General features: G+C 36.7%; 1 protein-coding gene across 1 annotated transcript in view; it reads left to right on the forward strand.

Annotated features, from left to right (window-relative positions):
* Positions 1–221: 221 nt before the first annotated feature.
* The window catches only part of ABCB5 (ATP binding cassette subfamily B member 5), a 139,550-nt gene continuing 123,963 nt past the window's right edge, over positions 222–15,808 (forward strand). Inside the window, exons 1-4 of the mRNA XM_034653248.1 lie at positions 222–274; positions 3,627–3,681; positions 5,261–5,411; positions 15,153–15,207. Of these exons, the coding sequence (XP_034509139.1) occupies positions 222–274; positions 3,627–3,681; positions 5,261–5,411; positions 15,153–15,207 (314 nt within the window). The remainder of the gene's footprint in view (positions 275–3,626; positions 3,682–5,260; positions 5,412–15,152; positions 15,208–15,808) is intronic.

A 15,808-nucleotide genomic window follows, 5' to 3' on the forward strand; every position in this document is an offset into this window, starting at 1 on the left:
AAGAAACAAAATTATAAATTCAATGATAACATCTAAAAAATGAGCTTCCTAACCAGAAACTTCATTTAGAGTGCAGAGTAGAAAGACAAGGTGAAACTCAGTAGCATACTTTTTCAGAAGCTCTTAGGGATGTAAAGAATGCTTTATATCAACTACATGATGACATTTACACAGTCATGATATATTTCTTAATATTTCAGAAGAATTGAATTGTAAATATGATGGCAAATTCTGAAAGAGCTGAAGAGATGCAAGAAAATTATCAGCGAAATGGGTAAGCTTTGCCTAAATTCTACAAAAAATGTTCTGCAACTTCAAGTATACCTTATCCTTTTCAAAGCTGTAGCAAAAATGTTTATAATTTTTTTTCCAAAAATACAGTGCTTTTTGCATTTTTCTGGACCTCATCTTAATCACTGTTACAACTGGCTTAAAAGTAACTTTAGGAAGTGTAATAGCTATAGGATTTATTGATTTAGTACTTTTAGTTCTTCAGATCTCTCTTTTGAATTTCTTGTACCTTACCAATATGAGAGGAGAAATACCTGAATATTTTCAATTCAATTCTCTATGGAACATTTATTCCATGTGGTACAGTTAATGAAAGAAAATACTGGATTCTGATCATTTTTTCACTAAATGGATGTCTGTGTATATATGTATGTGTGTATGTTATAAAAATTTTCTATACCTATAATCCGTTAATTTAAAGATTTAAAATTGAGATGGCTTAAAGTCTATTTTAGTTTCACTTTTACTATAATAATTGTGTTACATTTAGTTATATAAACTGGAAAATTCAAGAGACCCCTTTTGATCGCCTGTTTCATTAATGCAGGGCTGCAAATAGCCAGAAAGGGAGTTCCCACTGTATCTGCCCATGTACTCTTCTCTACTCTCAACTCTGATAGAAGAGAGACTTTCAAAAGACCACCTGAGCCCTCCTTCCAAGGCTTTTCATAAAGGTCAATGGGTGACAGAAATGTTTCCCTGAAACAAAATTTATCAAAAGAGAGCATACTGAGTCTTACTCTTTAAAATCAGCATTTGGGGGACACATGGCTGGCTCAGTTGGAGGAGCATACATCTCAGGGGTCGTGAGTTCAAGTGCCACATCAGGTGTAGAGATTACTTAAATAATAAAATAAAAAACTTTAAAATCATCATTTGGAATAATGGAAGGGCTATACAATCTTGAAGCACTTGTCATCTATGAAACATCTCAGAGCAGATTTGCTCAGTACTTAAGTAAATTATTAACCTCAGAGGGAATAAAATTAAGTGACTTGTCATTTATCAAAGCTGACAGAACAATATGTGATAAAGCTGGAGAGACGAGTCAGAAGTTCATCTTTCTGTGGTGTCTTTTTTAGAAAACTTAATCTGATGACCTCCAGTCTTCCATTAATGTTTAAGAATCTTTCGTGTTTGTGCTGTTGGTGGGAATGCAAACTGGTGCAGCCAATGTGGAAAACAGTATGGCAGTTCCTCAAAAAGTTAAAAATAGAGCTGCCCTATGGCCCAGCAATTGCACTGCTAGGTATTTATTTATCCAAAGGATACAAAAGTGCTGATTCCAAGGGGTACATGCACCCCAGTGTTTATAGCAGTAATGTCCACAATAGCCAAACTATGGAAATAGCCCAGATGTCCAGCAACAGATGAATGGATAAAGATGAAGTGATACACACACACACACACACACACACACACACACACACACACACACACACTGGAATATTATTCAGCCATCAAAAAGAATGAAATCGTGCCTTTTGCAATGACGTGGATGGAACTAGAGGGTGTTATGCCAAGTGAAATAAGTCAGTCTGAGAAAGACAAATATCATCTGATTTCACTCATAGGTAGAATTTAAGAAACAACTTTTAGATGGGGGAAGGGAAGGAAAATAAAATAAGACAAAAACAGAGAGAGAGAGGTAGCCCATAGAGACTCTATTTTAATAGGTTTTTTTAAGATTTTATTTATTCATATGAGACAGAAAGATACAGAGAGAGATAATGAGCAAGGGGAGAGGCAGAGGGAGAGGGAGAAGCAGACTCCCTGCCGAGCTGGGAGCCCTATGCAGGGCTTGATTCCAGGACCTGGAGATCATGACCTGAGCTGAAGGCAGAAGCTTAACCATCTGAGCACCCAGGCACCCCAGAGATTCTTAACTATAGGAAACAAACTGAGGGTTGTTGGAGGGGAAATGGGTGGGAGGATGGGGTAACTGGGTGATGGACATTAAGGGAGGGCCCTTGATGTAATGAGCACTGGGTGTTATATGCAACTGATGAATCAGTGAATTCTACCCTTGAAACTAATAATACACTATATGTTAACTAAATTGAATTGAATTTAAAAATTTTTAAATGTACACCCATAAGACATAGGGATAACAAAATACAAACAAAAAAGAATGGTGTGTGTGTGTGTATTTAATTGACAGATTTCCCTGAAATCAGTGAATACAATTTACATTTTTCATCTGGACTTTCTTGAAATGTGAGCTAAGAAATGAAATTTTCAGTGGTGGACAAAATTCACAGTATATTTACTTAATGTATACTTACTAGGACTTCTTTCATTTAAAGTTTACAGTTGCTTTTGAGCAATTGGTTACAAAAGCTTAAAAATTCCAATCCACCACCTTATACCCATTAAGGTGGATGCTATTAAAATAAAATAGAAAATAGCAAGTGGTTGTGATGACGTAGAGAAACCATGTCCATGGTTGATAGGCATATGAAATGGTGCGGCTGCTGTGGAAAACAGTATGATGGTTCCTCAAAAAATTAAAAATGGAATTATCATGTGATCTGACAATTCCCGTATACTCAAAATAATTGAAAGCAGGGACTTGAAAAGATATTTATATACCCATATTAATAGCAGCATTACTCACAGTAGCCAAAATGTGGGAACACTCTGAAGTGTTCATTGAGTGATGAATGAATGGATGGATAAACAAAAGTGGTATGTATATACAGTGGAGTAATAATGAGCCTTAAAAAGGACAAAACTTCTGACATGCCCTGCAACATAGCTGAACATTGAAGATACTATGCTAAGTGAAATAAACCCAACAGAAAAGAACAAAATACTTTATGGTTCCACTTACATGAGACAGCTAAGGTAGTCAGATTCACAGAGATAGAAAACAGAATGATAGTTTCCTGAAGCTGAAGGCAAGAGAGAAGAAGGAGGATTACTGTTTAAAGGGTACAGAGCCAGTTTTTCAAGATGAAGAGTTCTATGGATGGATGGTGGTGATGGTAGCACAATATGAATGTACTTAATACCAACGAACTATACACTTAAAATTAGTTAAGATGGTGAATTCTATGTTACATGTATTTTACCACAATTTAAAAAATTCTACTTCAGAGGTATGCCTTCAGTTGCTACCCTAACTGATGTAGATACAGCCAGTGACAACTTACTTTCCCGTTGATTATAATAAAAATATTTGTACTGTGTATCATTAAGTGTGTTTTTAACATTTCAGTGTTGATACAGATTTGCTAAGAGTTAAGTTTGATACTTCAAAACAATTTTAATCAGAAAATTTTGCAAATTATATTTACATTGTAATCTTTCCATCTTCAACATTTATTTTCCAGGAAACCACAAGAACTTCCCAAAGTAAGAAAACAAGTTGTTGGACCTATTGAGATAGTAAGTGAAATCAATTAGAAAGTATGTGTATCCAAAAATTTTAGGAAATTGTCAATAGTACATAAAATGATTGATAGTATATATCTATTGAGGGGTAAAGGGAAATTTAAAAAGTAATTAATCAATATATTATCTCCAATAGGAAAAAATATAATCAATGCAACAGTCCCATAATAGTAATAAGAAAAGAAACACAGTACTTATACAATGATCCCAATTTTGCAAAAAAAAAAAAACAAAAAAAAAGTGTGTATGTGTATATGAGGCATAAATGTTATCAGAGTCTATTTCTAAGAGGTGGGGAATTATGAGTGATTTTTACTATTTTATGTTTATATTTCAGTATTTCCTAATGAGAATGCATTGATATAAGTTGCTTTGTTATTTTTAAAGTGTATAAATTCTCTTGAAATAGAAAATAATTATCTGAATGTTTTGTAAAACCTATACATAAAAAAGTATATGAGCACATTTCTTTAGGATTATGTTTAAGGAGCATTTTCAGGAATGTGTTCCCAAAACAACTCCTCTACCTACTCTAATCTCTGTGTCAGCCTGGCTGTCGGTTCATTAGAAGTTCACATGAAATAATACCTCATTTTTCAGAAGTCAAATTCTAAAAAACATGGGACGTAGCAGAACATGACAAACTTTATCAAAGAGATAGCACACTATTCTGGGGAAAGGTGGAGAAGCAGATACCCTCTTATCATCTGGAATACCAAGTACAATACTCTGGCAATTACTTCATAAATATTTATTAGCAATCACATGAATAAATGAAAAAGCATTAAATTTTTCCAGTCTTTACTCATAATATGTACTAAGTTCCTCCTGCTGTTATACAAATCTAATTTCGTTTCAGTACCATTATACATTTTATCTTGACTTCTCAGTAAGATAAATAACCCACATTTTCAAGTTTTGTTCATGTTTTTGTTTTGGAATAGCATTGTTGGGATCTGCTATAGAATAGAATATAAAGCAATCAGTATTTGGCTTTCAGTTATTTTCTAAACAGCCTTGCAAATTATTACAGACCCTTAATTAAAGATTAGATGTTGTCCTGGGTAGAAAAAAATCCAAGTAATTTAAAATAATAATGAAAAATATAATTTATTACATTTGATGAACTAATTTTTACTACATGATTACTGTTCACTGCACTTAGTTGTATCATTGCTATGATGCTGATAAGCCTAAGGAATTGAGAGTCTGAAGTTCAGCTGTCCATAGGCCAAGATACTGTCAATGCAATTTTTCAAAATATATTAATTTATTCCAGAATCAACCTAATTCATACCCACATCTGATCTGACCTGTGTCATGGATGTTATTGCAAATGTATAATTTGTACTGATTTTTCTACTTATATTTTTCAACAGTTCTTCAAAATACACTGTAAGTCTTTAAGATCAGGGATTTATTTTTACTTTATTTATAAATACTTTTCCATGATTTTATACATTTATTTAGTCTCTTAATTTATCAAATAATATTTACTTGATGGCAAAAACTGTAGGTTCATTTTAGTTTTGTGTTTTATGGCTATAATGCCACCATGTTTTGTTTTTCTCAGTTCCGTTTTGCTGATGGACTGGACATCACACTCATGATCTTGGGATTACTGGCATCACTGGTAAATGGAGCCTGTCTTCCTCTAATGTCACTGATTTTAGGAGAAATGAGTGATGACCTTATTAGTGCATGTCTAGGCAAAACCAACACAAGTGAGTACAATATTTACTTTTCTGTATTTCTGGGGAATCAAAAGCATTAAATAAAACAGCTCATAATACAGATTTTTGTGTTATCAAGCAGTATCTACATAATATCTATATTAGTCATTTATTCTTCTATATTGCCAGGGACTGAAGAACCAAAATTTGTATTAACATTTGTTAAAGAAACAAATCAATAAGATGTGAGTGTGTGTGTGTGTGTGTGTGTGTGTGTGTGTGTGTGTGTATAGAGATAGAGACAGAAAAAAATTTATCTTAAAGAATTGGCTCATGCCATTATGGAAGCTGACGTGTCCAAAATCTTCAGGGTGGGTCAGTAGGCTGGAGACCCAGGAGTGAACTGCTCATGGTATATAAAAATCATCTCATACTGAGTGTACCTCAACTTTTCTCTCTAGGAAATTAAATAATTTTCATCAGAAGTGGTGATTATATCATGATTTAACCAAAGGCTTGGGCCATTCCTGGGCAGTAATCTATAATTCACCCTTTAAAAAGGAGAAGGCAAGAATGACAAAATCTCTCAGCTGCTTAGAGTTTTGTTAATAGTATATAGACATGCATGGCATTGTAGAACATAATACAGAAAGGAAGCCAAAATGAATATACAGAAAATTATGGTACTAGAGACAAAAATCCTGAATAAAGATAGGAGGGAAACCTAACAATCAGGTGTGGGGGGAAAAAGGGGTTCTGTCTTCCCATAATTATAAATGTCCTTCATATATCATTACCTTTGTAGTATCCTATTTCAGGATCATGTCCTTAAAGGTAACATTCTTTAGATGTAAATCCAGCCATTCTATGCACTAACATGCTGAGTATCCATAGTCTTTCTTTATCTGATGGATATTACAAATATTAGTAATTCCCTGATTTTATATGTTTTTATCCAAATTACACAGTAGAAAGCATCCTTATAGCTATTTATTATGACTGAGATAAATGTGTTATTAAAACCTGGACTGTCTTGGGATGGTCCACTCTCACCACTGTTGTTCCATATAGTACTGGAAGTCCTAGCCTTAAACAAAAAAATAAATAAAAAGCATCCAGATCAGCAAAGAAGAAGTCAAACTTTCACTCTTTTCAGATAACATGATACTCTATGTAGAAAACCAGAAAGACTCCACCAAAAAATTTGTAGAACTGATAAAGGAATTCAGCAAAGTCACAAGATATAAAATCAGTGCACAAAAGTCTGTTGCATTTCTGTACACTAACAAGCACCAGAAAAAGAAATTAAGGAATCGATCCCATTTACAATTGCACCAAAAACCATAAGATACATAGGAATAAAACTAACCGAAGAAGTAAAAGATCTGTACTCTAAAAGCTGTAGCATACTTATGAAAGAAATTGAGGAAGACATAAAGAAATGGAAAAATATTCCATGCTCATGGATTGGAAGAACAAATATTACTCAAATGTCTATGCTACCTGAAGTAATCTACACTTCAGTGCAATCCCTATCAAAATACCACCAGCATTTTTCACAGACCTGGAACAAACAATCCTAAAATTTGTATGGATCCAGAAAAAAAAACCCAAATAACCAGTGTAATGTTAAAAAAGAAAACCAAACCTGGAGGCATCACAATTCCAGACTTCAAGCTGTATTACAAAGCTGTAAACATCAAGACAGTATGGCACTGGCACAAAAACAGATGCATAGATCAATGGAACAGAATAGAGAACCCAGAAATGGACCCTCAACTCTGGTCAACTAACCTTTGGCAAAGCAGGAAAGAATATCCAATGTAAAAAAGACAGTCTCTTCAACAAATGGTGTTGGGAAAATTGGACAGCCACATGCTGAAGAATGAAATTGGACCACTTTCTTTTTTTTTTTTTTAATAGATTTTTTTCCTATAGAAACTCCCAGAGCCATCAATACAGTAAATCAAACCTAAGGTATTTCCCAAATTTATATGCTACTGAACTCTTTTTTATTTTTATTTTTATTTATTTATTTTTTTTAATTTTATTTTATTATATTATGTACTTTCTTATACCACATGAAAATAAGCTCAAAAAGGATGAAAGACCTAAATGTGAGATGAATCCATCAAAACCCTGGAGGAGAAAACAGGCAGCAACCTCTTTGATCTCAGCCACAGCAACTTCTTGCTAGACATGTCTCCAGAAGCAAGGAAAACAAAAGTAAAAATGGACTATTGGGACTTCATCAGGGTGAAAAGCTTTTGCACAGAAAAAGAAACAATCAACAAAACCCAAAGGCAACCTACAGAATGGGAGAAGATACTCAAAATTGACATATCAGATAAAGGGCTAGTCTCCAAAATCTATATATAAAGAACTTACCAGACTCAACACCCAAAAACCAAAAAATCTGGTCAAGAAGTGGGCAGAAGACATGAACAGACATTTCTCCAAAGAAGACATGCAGATGACCAACAGACATGAAAAGATGCTCAACATCACTTGGCATCAGGGAAATGCTAGTCAAAGCCCTAATGAGACCACCTCAAACTCGTCAGAATGGCTAAAATTAACAACTCAGGAAACAACAGGTGTTAGTGAGAATGGGGAGGAAATTGGAACCCTCTTACACTGTTGATGGGAATGCAACCTGATACAGCCACTGTGGAAAAGAGTATGGAGGTTCCTCAAAAAGTTAAAAATAGAGCCACCCTACAGCCCAGCAATTGCACTACTAGGTATTTATTTATTCAAAGGATACAAAAGTGCTGATTCAAAGGGTGTTTATAGCAGTAATGTCCACATAGCCAAACTATGGAAAAAGCCCAGATGTCCAGCAACAGACGAATGGATAAAGAGGAAGTGGCATATTGATATAGATATAGATATTTAGGACTATTACTCAGCCATCAAAAAGAATGAAATCGTGCCATTTGCAATGACGTGGATGGAACTAGAGGATATTATGCCAAGTGAAATAAGTCAGTCAGAGAAAGACAAAAACCATCTGATTTCACTCATATTGCAGTTTAAGAAACAAAACAGATGAACATAGGAGAAGGGAAGGAAAAATAAAGTAAGACAAAAACAGAGAGGGAAACAACCCATAGAGACTCTTAACTATAGGAAACAAGCGAGGGTTGCTGGAGGGGAGGTGGGTCGGGGGGATGGGGAAACTGCGTGATGGGCATTAAGGGAGGGACCTTGATGTAATGAGCACTGGGTGTTATATGCAACTGATGAATCTCTAAATTCTACCCCTGAAAATAATAAACTATATGTTAATTAAATTGAATTTAATAATTTTTTTAAGGGGAGGGAGTTAAGATGGAGGAGGAGTAGGGGACCTGTTTTTCAGCCGGTCCCCTGAGTCGAGCTGGATAGGAACCAGACCAGCCTGAACATCCACGGAATCAGCCTGAGACACAGGAAGATACATCTGGATCTCTACAAATTAACATCTCCAGTGCTGAGTATTGAGGTACGAAGCGGGGAGCCGTGAAACCGCGCACAGATATTGGAAGATAAACAGAAGGGGGAGGGAGCCGCCATGTTCGGGCTCCAGGAAGCGGTAGCCACCTGCACGGGGAGCGGGCGGACTCTCTGACCGGCACCTGCGAGAAAACAGACTGGGACCGTGAGCGGGGAGTGCGCCACCAGTCTTCTCATGAAACTCCAGTGTGCTCACTGGATCCAGACTGAGACCAGGAGCTCCGGGAGCGCGCGCAGGGCGGCTGGCGGCATTAGAAACACAAAGGACAGAGACACGCCGGCCCTGGAAGTGAGGGCTGGGACTCCGGGTGTGGGGCACACATCCCAGGACGCTGCAGGGTTGAGCAGCACCAACAGAAACAGAGCTAAAGTGGCCAGAACATAAGTGGAGAATGGTCCATGATCCCTCTTTTCTGAGACAGAGGCTGAGATTCAGCCACTGCTGCTCTCTCAGAAGAGGCACAGCAAACTGCCAGGGAAAGCCGCCAGAGAAGAAAGCCTGGAAATACCGGCTCACAGTGTGCCCATCCCCATTCCCCCTGGCAGGGGACACGGAGACTTTACCCAAATAGGGTTGCCTGAGTATCAGCGCGGCAGGCCCCTCCCCCAGAAGGCAGGCTGAAAAATCAAGAAGCCCACATCCCCGGGTGCCTGGGTGGCGCAGTCATTAAGTGCCTGTCTTCTTCTCAGGGCATGATCCCGGCGTTCCAGAAGGGAGACCCTCATCGGGCTCCTCCGCTGGGAACCTGCTTCTTCCTCTCCCACTACCCTGCTTGTGTTCCCTCTCTCACTGGTTGTCTCTCTGCCACATAAATAAATAAAATCTTTAAAGAAGAAGCCCACACCTAAGATCCCTATAAAACAAGGGTGCACAGCCTGGGTCCTGGTCAATAATTTGGGCTCTGGACAACCTGCAACCTCTCCTCATCAGAATGACGAAAAGGAGAAGTCCCCACCAGCAAAGAAAAGACAATGAGTCTGTGGCCTCTGCCACAGAACTAATGGATATGGATGTAACCAAATTATTAGAAAGGGAATTCAGGGGTGCCTGGGTGGCACAGTGGGGCGCCTGGGTGGCACAGCAGTTAAGCGTCTGCCTTCGGCTCAGGGCGTGATCCAGGCATTATGGGATCGAGCCCCACCTCAGGCTCCTCCGCTTGAGCCTGCTTCTTCCTCTCCCACTCCCCGTGCTTGTGTTCCCTCTCTCGCTGGCTGTCTCTCTCTCTGTCGAATAAATAAATAAAATCTTTAAAAAAAAAAAAAGAAAAGAAAGGGAATTCAGAGTAACAATGGTCAAGATGATGTGTAGACTTGAAAAAAGTATTAACAAAAATGTCAATGAGAATATAGAATCTCTAAGGGTGGAAATGAGAGCGAATCTGGCGGGAATTAAAAAATTCTATGAGCCAAATGCAGTCAAAACAAGAGGCTCTGACAGCCAGGGTAAATGAGGCAAAGGAATGTATTAGAGAATTGGAGGATGGGTTAGTAGAAGAAAAAACGAAAATAGAAGCTGGACTTAAAAAAATCCATGCCCACGAATGTAGGTTACGGGAGATTACTGACTCAATGAGACATCCAATGTCAGAATCATCGGCATCCCTGAGGGGGTGGAGAAAAACAGAGGTCTAGAAGAGATATTTGAACAAATTGTAGCTGAAAATTTCCGTAATCTAGTGAGGGAAACAAACATTCATGTCCAAGAGGCAGAAAGGACCCTTCCCAAGCTCAACCATGACAAACCTATGCCACGTCACGTCATAGTAATAATAATAATAATTAGCAAATATTAGATCCAAGGATACAGTATTGAAAGCGGCCAGGGCAAAGAAATTCTCATGTACCAAGGCAAAGGTATCAGAATTACGCCAGACCTCTCTACACAGACCTGGAATGAAAGAAAGCGTTGGGGGGGCATTTTTAAAGCTCTTTCAGAGAAAAACATGCAGCCAAGGATCCTTTATCCAGCAAGGCTGTCATTCAGAATTGATGGAGAAATAAAGACATTCCAGAATCGCCAGTCATTAACCAATTTTGTAACCACGAAACCAGCCCTACAGGAGATATTAAGGGGGGTTCTAATAAGGTAAAAAGGCCCCAAGAGTGACACAGATCAGAAAGTCACAACCGATACAAAAAAGACTTTACTGGCAACATGGCATCATTAAAATTCTATCTCTCAGTATTCATTCTCAATGTGAATGGCTTAAATGCTCCCGTAAAACACCACTGGGTTGCAGATTGTATAAAAAGACATGACCCATCCATATGCTGTCTACAAGAGACTCATTTTGAACCCAAAGATACATTCAGACTGAAAGTAAAGGGATGGAGTACCATCTTTCATGCAAATGGACTTCAAAAGAAAGCTGGGGTAGCAATTCTCATATCAGATAGATTGGATTTTAAACTAAAGATTATAGTTAGAGACACAGAAGGGCACTATATTATTCTTAAATGATGTATCCAACAAGTGGATATGACAATTATAAATATATATGCCCCCAGCAGGGGAGCAGCAAGATACACAAGCCAACTCTTAACCAGAATAAAGAGACATATAGATAAAAATACATTAATAGTAGGGTACCTCAACACCCCACTATCAGAAACAGACAGACCGCCCTGGAAAAAAACTAAGCAAAGAATCAAAGGCTTTGAATGCCATACTTGATGAGTTAGAGCTCATAGATATATATATAGAACACTACACCCCAGAACCAAAGAATACTCATTCTATTCTAATGCCCATGGAACATTCTCAAGATTGGCCATGTTCTGGGACACAAAACAGGTCTCAACCAATACCAAAAGATTGAAATTATCCCGTGCATATTCTCAGACCACAACACTCTGAAATTGGAACTCAACCACAANATACACCACAGATGAAAGACTGGTATCTAAGATCTACAAAGAACTTCTCAAACTCAATACATGAGAAAAACAAATAAAAAAATGGGCAGAAGATATGAACAGACACTTTTCCAATGAAGACATACAAATGGCTAACAGACACATGAAAAAATGTTCAAAATCATTAGCCATCAGGGAAATTCAAATCAAAACCACACTGAGATACCACCTTATGCCAGTTAGAATGGCAAAAATAGACAAGGCAAGAAACAACAATTGCTGGAGAGGATGTGGAGAAAGGGGACCCTCCTACATTGTTGGTGGGAATGCAAGTTGGTACAGCCGCTCTGTAAAACAGTTTGGAGGTCCCTTAAAAAGTTAAAAATTGAGCTACCCTATGATCCAGCCATTGCACTACTGGGTGTTTGCCCCAAAGATACAGACGTAGTGAAGAGAAGGGCCATATGCACCCCAATGTTCATAGCAGCAATGTCCACAATAGCTAAATCGTGGAAGGAGCCTAGATGCCCTTCAACAGATGACTGGATTAAGAAGCTGTGGTCCATATATATAATGGATTATTACTCAGCTATCAGAAAGAACGAATTCTCAACATTTGCTGCAACATGGACGGCATTGGAGGACATAATGCTAAGTGAAATAAGTCAAGTAGAGAAAGGCAATTATCATATGATTTCTCTCATCTATGGAACATAAGAATTAGGATGATCGGTAGGGGAAGAAAGGGATAAAGAAGAGGGGTAATCAGAAGGGGGAATGAAACATGAGAGAGTATGGACTATGAGAAACAAACTGAGGGCCCCAGAGGGGAGGGGGGTGGGAGAATGGGATAGACCGGTGATGGGTAGTAAGGAGGGCATGTATTGCATGGTGCACTGGGTGTTATACGCAACTAATGAATCATCGAACTTTACATCGGAAACCGGGGATGTAATGTATGGTGACTAACATAATATAATAAAAAATCATAAAAAAAAAGTTGTGGTCCATATATACAATGGAATATTACTCAGCTATCAGAAAGAACAAATTCTCAACATTTGCTGCAACATGGATGGCACTGGAGGAGAAAATGCTAAGTGAAATGAGTCAAGCAGAGAAAGAGAATTATCATATGATTTCTCTCATCTATGGAACATAAGAACTAGGAAGATCAGTAGAGGAAGAAAGGGATAAAGAAAGGGGGGTAATCAGAGGGGGGAATGAAGCATGAGAGACTATGGACTCTGAGAAACAAACTGAGGGCTTCAGTGGGGAGGGGTGTGGGGGAATGGGATAGACCGGTGATGGGTAGTAAAGGAGGGCATGTATTGCATGGTGCACTGGGTGTTATACGCAACTAATGAATCATCGAACTTTACATCGGAAACCGGGTTGTACTGTACGGTGACTAACATAATATATTAAAAAAACATTAAAAAAATAATAATAATAATTTTTTTAAAAAACCTGTATTGTCTTTTAGACATAAGCCTAGCTTTATATGCCATACCCCACTCTGTGTCCTATTTAACTTTAAATACTAATTTATATCCTCTTGTTTTCCATCTGAAGGCTGATATTTCAAGTGTCCCAGTCTTGTATGAGCAGAATAAATCCATCACTTCCACCTGTAGGTCCTTTCATGTGACAATCTCCTGTCTACAGAGTTACTAATTTTTAATATTTTAATGATAGAAAGTAAATTATGGATGATATTCTGTTTATTAAACAAATGGAGCCACTAATTCACTGAGTAAATATTTATTGACTGCCAACTGTGCCCCTCTCTTCAAATTAATGAGTGAAAGAAGGAGGGAAGAAAAAACCTAGCAACCTAAGTCACTATGCTTGGGACCATTCCTTTTTCTAGAGCTGCTCTATAATTGATTCTCTTACCAGCTTTAGATAGGATGGGCAGTACATAGCAACTGATATTGCTTTGAATTTTAATTTTTGATTTTGTTTAAGGCTTCTCCAGGTTTTTTGAGTTTCATTATGTAGTCTCCCAAGTGTGGAGAGCATGTAAAAAGGTTTGATAAAGGTTTAGATAAATACATCGATATTATTGATTTATCATGACATATTATTAAAGAGAAGTGAGGACATCAAATAATACACCTTCGACTTAGCATTGATTTTCTGGAGAAATGTAGAGGAGGATTATTTGCTTCTAAAATGGAAATATGAATATTAGCTGTCACTGATCAGGGGCTCATTTTTGTGCCAGCACTAAACTTTTGCACATACTACCTCTGTTAATGTAATCTCCAAAATGAGAATATGCCATTTTTATGTGATTTTTAGGTACCATTTTTGGAAACAATGTTTATTTTCTTTATTAGCTCAGTTAATCTCATTAAAACTTTCCACTACAGTTTAGTACTTCTGTGTTAATTGTAATATATGGAATAAACTGCTTTAAAACTTTTTCCTACCATAATTCCATAAATGGAATAAGGGAAAAATTGTTTGCATATAAATAAATATCGTAGACATTATCATATGTGATTTTGTTGTGGTTATGTGAAAGAATAAACAAGGTGTCAGAATTCATTTCAAATGTTCATTATAGTGGTTTTGGGGTACCTGGGTGGCTCAGTCAGTTAAGCACCCAATGCTTGATTTAGGCTCAGGTCATAATCTCAGGGTCATGAGGTGGAGCCCCGTATCAGGCTCCACAGTGAGCATGGAGTCTGCTTGAGATTCTCTCTCTCACTCTGCTTGCACTCACTCTTTCTATCTAAAATAAATAAATAAATCTGGGAAAAAAAGTTTATTATAGAGGTTTAAGAAAGCAAATTATGATAGTGGACACTGACCACTGTTTTGTGCTGCTTGTGAAATCATGACCTTGATATAATAACTCATGTGTGGTATATTTTTTAGTAGAAGATATATAGAAAAGTTTACATATAAAACTTACAACCCAAAGATTATTTTAAATACTGTTTTATTATGTTGCTGTCCTTGTTATACCCAACATATTTCAATGAGCTTCACTTAAATTTTTGCTATGACTGTTACTTGTAGAACTTTCCTACGTGTTCTTGCTTTTCTTGGACTTTCTAAATTATTCCCTGGGGTATCTCAAACTGAATTCTAAATGCATAATCTCAGCAGGAAAAGTGAGTTCTATTACTATTACTTACACAACTGTTTCCTGGATTCAGAGATGTCCTAAAGAATTTTTTTCCAGGTATGAGCTACGTGGTTAATATTTCCTTGTAATTTTCACATTGCATGGGTTCTTTTTGAGAACAGAGATAACTGTTTCAAATTTTAGCTTAAAGAATAGAAAGTTAAAATTATTATAAATCTAAGATATTAAGTCCATATTCTTGAGAATGTATTATATTTGATTTTGAGGGCTATGTATGAAACGGTGTGGCCAATTATAAATTAATTGCTTTCATAATTTAAAACACTGTTTTACAGCAAATTACCAGAACTGTACTCAGTCTCAAGAGAAGCTGAATGAAGATATGATTAAGTAAGTCCAAATAAAATGTTAATATCATGTTTATTGCATGCTGTTTTATTCAGTACTTACAAGGAAAAAACAGGTTTGAACATGAATATTACATGTAAGTGATTAAAGCAAACGAGTCCTTTTCTTTCATTAGATATATAAAATATAACTATTACATAATTTTTTCTTTGATTTGAAAGGTATATGGGCTCATATGCTTTAGGTTGTATTTGACAGAATTTTCGTCAATAGAAAATTCATTTTGGGATTTGCATTTTTAGGCCAATTTTGCCTTCTAGAATTGAAGGTACATATCCTAAAGGTCTGAAGAATTTGTTTGTTCCTTTTTTTCAAATTATTTTCCTTACAAACCTTACTTCTATAAACTTTAAAACCAAAAAGTCATGTGCAACAAATAGTAAAAATAATAAAATAATTTAAAAAATTGAAACGGTAAAGTTTTATGGAATTTTGGAGACTAATTTTCAGCCTATTCCGGTAATGTATTCAAACTAAAAATTGTAAAATCTGAAGTAAATAACTTATAAGGACATTCAGCTTATGTATTAAACAGTATCGTTTCCTTTGTCAGGTGTTAAGTTTGTTAGATGCTGCTTTACTG

This window comes from Ailuropoda melanoleuca, chromosome 1, assembly GCF_002007445.2.
Source record: "Ailuropoda melanoleuca isolate Jingjing chromosome 1, ASM200744v2, whole genome shotgun sequence".
In the NCBI taxonomy this organism is placed as follows: domain Eukaryota; kingdom Metazoa; phylum Chordata; class Mammalia; order Carnivora; family Ursidae; genus Ailuropoda; species Ailuropoda melanoleuca.